General features: G+C 36.0%; 1 protein-coding gene across 1 annotated transcript; it reads right to left on the minus strand.

The window, feature by feature from the left end:
- Positions 1 to 3,046: 3,046 nt before the first annotated feature.
- Positions 3,047 to 5,342, minus strand: LOC108669551 (putative uncharacterized protein DDB_G0286901; the record flags this gene model as incomplete). The annotated part of the gene is made up of 3 exons (XM_018156921.1): positions 3,047 to 3,800; positions 4,266 to 4,414; positions 5,257 to 5,342. Coding segments are annotated over 3 exons (989 nt in total), but the record flags the coding sequence as incomplete, so codon positions are not given.
- Between the last annotated feature and the right edge of the window lie 475 nt (positions 5,343 to 5,817).

Raw genomic sequence — 5,817 nt, forward strand, 5'->3', positions numbered from 1 at the left:
TCCTTCCGTTTCCTGTTGGAAGAAACTAACGGGACTTCGACAGAAGAAACGTCCTTCCGTTTCCTGTTGAAAGAAACCAACGGGACTTCAACAGGAGAAACGTCCTTCTGTTTCCTGTTGGAAGAAACCAACGGGACTTCAATAGGAGAAACTTTCTTCCGTTTCCTGTTGGAAGAAACTAACGGGACTTCAACAGAAGAAACGTCTTTCCGTTTCCTGTTGGAAGAAACCAACGGGACTTCAATAGGAGAAACTTCCTTCCGTTTGCTGTTGACAGAAACCAACGGAACGTTAACAGGAGAAACTTCCTTCCGTTTCCTGTTGACAGAAACCAACGGGACGTTAACAGGAGAAACTTCCTTCCGTTTCCTGTTGGAAGAAACCAACGGGACGTTAACAGGAGAAACTTCCTTCCGTTTCCTGTTGGAAGAAACCAACGGAACTTCAACAGAATCTTAACGGAGGCTTTATCTTTTCTAACAGATCTGTTGGGAACCCGAGCCACTTTTCGCGTCTGTTGATTACTTCTGTTGATATTAAAAGGAACGTCCGTTACAACAGGAGTCAGGGATCGCCTTCTCCTGTTTTTAGATTCGCGAATCTGTTTTAGTTTCAGCGCAAGGTTCGCGACTCCCGCACGTAAGTCCGAATCCAAGCAAATTGCGGACGCCGTGTCTCGGGTTCCGCTTTTTACTGAATTTTCTTGGTTTTTAACGCCAAATCCCTTATTTTTTATTGGGGAATTTCAGATTTAGGTTCACGTTTTTCTGGGTTTGAGAAGAAATTGATGGGTTTTTAGTAGAGAACTTTTGGTTTTCTCGAGTATTTTGGGGGGTTTTATGTGCAGATATTACGATATCCGAGATTTTCTTCAAATAACGTTGTCGAGATTTGCGTGTTTGCACCGAAAAAGATGTTAAATCATTGTTCTTTTCTAAACGTTTTACTGGCTTCCGGGCATCATTGAGATCATTTTTATCCACAGAAATTTCTTTATTTCTACGGCCTTCATTTCCATCATTTATCTTTCTTCCTACTCTTCCACTATCCTTCCGTCGTTCACTTTTATCCTCCACTTGACTCGCGTAAATTTCAATATTTAGGTCCCCGTTTTCTGTTGCTTCGGCGTCGTTTTCTGTGGTTGCGGTATCATAGAAAACGGAGCGGCAGTCGCGTAGCAGCGAGGACAAACTACGTTGTTCTGAGCACAACTTTTGGCGCACTTCTGTCGTTCGAGAGCCTCAAACTTACGAACTTTCTGAGCATAACTTGACGGCAACATTTTAAATAAGTCATATCTGAAATTGGATGGTGTAATGCGGAGTAAATGGGTGGGAATATAAGGACAAATGGGCATTAAAATTGGGCGAGAAGGTAAGGATAAATGGGCAGTGAAATTGGGCAGGAGTATAGCGATAAATAGGCAGTAAAAATGGGCGGGAACACAGGGACCAGTGGGTGGGCGGTAAAATTTGCGGGAACACAGGGACAAATGGGCAGTAATTGGTGATGTGATAAGAATAATTGCATGCTATATTGTTAAAAAATGTGCTAACTCCTGAATAAATTTTTTCCTGAATATTTTGAATAGTAAAAATTTTACCGATTCACGAATAATTTTTTTAAATATCTTGAATAATAAAAATTTTACCGACACACGAATAATTTTTTTCAGATTTTGAAAAATAAAAATTTTGCCGATCCATGAATAAATTGTACATGTACATGGACCAGGAAACTCGGGGATGTCCAATTCCCGGAGCGACTGCCTCCCCAAACCCCCTTAAACCCCTACCTGAACCCCTTAACTCCTAAAGGAGTTAAGGGTTTAATCCTTAGCTTAACTTTACCCCTTAACATATGATTTAAAATATTTTTATGCATGTATAAATTAATATACAGTAATATATATTATGAAGCTATACATGAATAAATTGTATATTATGAAGCTATACATGAATATATTATATATTACAAATCTATGCATGCATATATTATATATCACAAATCTATACATGAATATATAATTTATTACGAATCTATTCATGAATATATTATATATTACAAATATATTCATGAATATATCATATTTTACGAATCTATACATGACTATATAATGCACATAATCAAAATATATAATATATTACCCGATTTTTCTAATCCTCCTACAGCACGATTAATACTATGCTTGATTAGTCTAGTGAAACCAATTAGGATTTATCTTAATTAACTATCATAGTTCAATTATCATAATTACTTGATTAGTGGAGAAACAGTCGCCCCTGCGTAGCTCATCTAAATAATTTATATAATTATTATTATTAGAAATAAATATGCAAAAAATGATAAAAAAAGCTCCACATACTCTAATAATGTAATATTTACAATTATGTGTTAAATGCTGATAAGGAACATAGATTGTCTAGATGTGAAAATACGGATTTTTCTACCTACATGTAATGTAGGAAACTATACATGAATCAATGCATACATGTTATTTCGAAAACTATGGCGAGTGGGGATAAATTAAGCTTCAATTCAAAGAATATTTTATTTATCCGGATGAATGAAACTGTTGCGAAACTGGCGGTCGGAGAAGACAACGGGTTAAGCCCTTCGGTGGCGCTCCCCCTCAATTATCATAATTACTTGATTAGTGGAGAAACAGTCGCCCCTGCGTAGCTCATCTAAATAATTTATATAATTATTATTATTAGAAATAAATATGTAATTAATAATAAAAAAGCTCCACATACTCTAATAATGTATTATTTACAATTATGTGTTAAATGCTGATAAGGAACATAGATTGTGTAGATGTGAAAATACAGATTTTTGTACTTACATGTAATGTAGGAAACTATACATGAATCAATGCATACATGTTATTATAAATCTATTTGTTTTATACATTCATGTTCATATTTTACATTTTTTATTTACAGCCAAAAAAAACGTTCACCGAATTACCATAAATTTGGAACAACCAAAATCTAGGGAAATTTTACCGAAAAAAAAAACAGAAGAAATTTTAACGGGAAAAAATCTAGCGAGGTTTCCTGAGGGGAAGCCCTCTGCCTCTAGCGGGTTTCCCGCCACAATTAATAATCTCAACAGGACTGTTGACGTTAGCAGTGTTGCCAACCACGCGAATTTCCCGGAAATTTGCGTTCAACAGACCGCCGTTGAATTGAAAATTTTTCGCTACCGGGACCTCGGTTACCGTTTTGCTGTTGCCGCTGTTGTTACTGTTGCCTCTGTTGCCGTTGTTGCTGTTAGCTTTGTTGCCGTTATGCCTGTTGCCGCTGTTGGCACTGTTACCGTTATTACTGTTGCCGCTGTTGTTCTTGCTGTTTGAGGCACAGTTACTGTTATTTTCAGTGCTCTTTACTCTTTCGTTGCTGTTGCTCCTGTTATTACTATTTGATCTGTTGTCCCTGTTACTGTTGCCATTGTTACTGTTGGTTCGGCTGCCGAAGCAACTGTTGCCGTAGTCCCTGTTGCCGTTGTTATTGCTACTCCTGTTGTTACTGTTGCCGTAGTCCTTGTTGCCATTGCTGTTGCTGCCGTAGTCCCTGTTGCCGCTATTACTGTTGCCGTTGCTGCCGTAGTCCCTGTTGCCATTGCTGTTGCTGCCGTAGTCCCTGTTGCCGCTATTACTGTTGTCGTTGCTGTTGCCGTAGTTTCTGTTGCCGCTGTTGCCGCTGTTGATGTGGGGGGCGCTGGTGCCCCCGTTGAGGCCCCAGACGAGAAGGGCGGCCCCCGCTGGTCTCAGGTACTCCGGGGGGAGGTTCGCCCCCCTGCACCAATTATTAACACATTAACAATTAATTATTTATGTGTTAATTATCTTGTTAAATATGTTAATGTTAAATAATTAATAACACATAAACAATTAATTGAAAACTGGCAATTATTAACTATTTACAAATAATTAACTAGCAAAATTTGTTAACTATTAATAAATAAATAATTAAATGATTGATTAACTTGTATATAATTACTACTAATAATTATCAATTATATACAAATAGTTACCTTTTTTATTTATGTATAAACTTAATGATATCAATGGGAAAATAACCCCTTTCTTTTATTATACATAAATTTTTATATTATCATCAATTATTTAATATTAGTAAATTTTGGTTTTCCCCGACTTTCCGAAAGCTTGTATTTTTCAAAAAATGTTTCATTTACAGCAAAGGTTGAGGTCAGGTTCAACAGCAACCAACAGTAAGAGGAAAATTTATACAGCTACTCACTCCTGTTCAACAGTCGTTTCCTGTTTATGTTGTTTTTGTTGAAAATGTTGATGCTCCTGTTGTTTTGCTTCCTGTTGATGCTGCTGCTGTTGTTGCTGCTGCTGTTGATACTCCTGTTGATACAGCTGTTGATGCTGTTGTTTGGGCTCCTGTTGTTGTTGATGCTGTTGAAACTGCTGTTGATGTTGCCGTTGTTGCTGCTGCTGTAGAAACTGCTGTTGATGTTGCCGTTGTTGCTGCTGCTGTTGAAACTGCTGTTGATGTTGCTGTTGTTGCTGCTGCTGTTGATGTTCTTGTTGTTGCTGTTGATGACGGAGCGGTTGCAGTGACCGCTGTTGATATTATCGGCCCTGTTGCTTCTGTTGTTCAACAGGGAACTGACCGGGGGGAGTGACAACAGCGCTCTGTAATACACGAAACTGGCACAGAGCTGTCATTTGGTAACCTGTTTTTCGATCTCCCAAAACCAGCAATAAATTTTGTTGGCTTGTTAAAACAAAATAAGAAAATTGTCAATAATAAGCATTTTCTGTTCTTAACTTAAAACTACGCATAAGCAATTATAAATATTTTATAAATAAACTCACAAAGTAATATAAATATTTTATATATAAACTCACAAAGTAATATAAATATTTTATATATAAACTCACAAAGTAATATAAATATTTTATATATAAACTCACAAAGTAATATAAATATTTTGTATATAAACTCACAAATTAATTATAAATATTTAATAAATAAACTCACAGAGTAATTCAAAAATATTTTATAAATAAACTCACAAAGTTATTATAAATATTTTATATATAAAATCACAACGTAATCATTAATATTTTATATATAAAGTCACAAAGACATTTAAAATATTTTATACATAATTAAAATATTATATAAAATTATAAAATAAAATATATATCTTATGAAATATTTTATAAAATATTATAAAACTCTCAATGCAATCAAGGCGAGGAGCAAGAGACTCTACGAGAGGCGTGGACGTGACAGCGACATGTCCTGTGCGTGTCGTGGACGTGACATCAACCGCAACGGCGTGGGGTTTACCGGGGACACCTGACAGATGGGGAGGAGTAAATGGGGGTAAATGAAGCGGATAGTGTGGAAATATTAACTATGTGGTAAAGGAAGCAAGAGATATTTAACATATAATGCGATAAAAAAAGGCAGAAATTAGAAAGTGGCAACCTAGATAGCGGTTGCCGTGTCGTCTTTAGGTGTATTTAATCTTCGAACCTGCGGTAAATATCCTTTAGATGCATAACGCGCTGATTATTGTTTTAAATTAAGTTATTAATGCGATAAATAACTCATGTAATAAGTCCACAGCGTAAATAGAACAAATTATTGCTATATAAAATACTAAAATAGAAACAGAAATGGTAAAGATCGGCAATCCAGAAAACGTTGCCATGTCGTCTTCAGATGTATTTAGTCTTCGAAGCTGCATTAAGTATCCTTAAGATGCATAGCACGCTGATTATTGTATTAAATAAAGCTAATAATGCGATAAATAACTCATGTGATAAGT

The sequence above is a fragment of the Hyalella azteca genome, unplaced genomic scaffold (assembly GCF_000764305.2).
Source record: "Hyalella azteca isolate HAZT.00-mixed unplaced genomic scaffold, Hazt_2.0.2 contig10809, whole genome shotgun sequence".
Classification (NCBI taxonomy): domain Eukaryota; kingdom Metazoa; phylum Arthropoda; class Malacostraca; order Amphipoda; family Hyalellidae; genus Hyalella; species Hyalella azteca.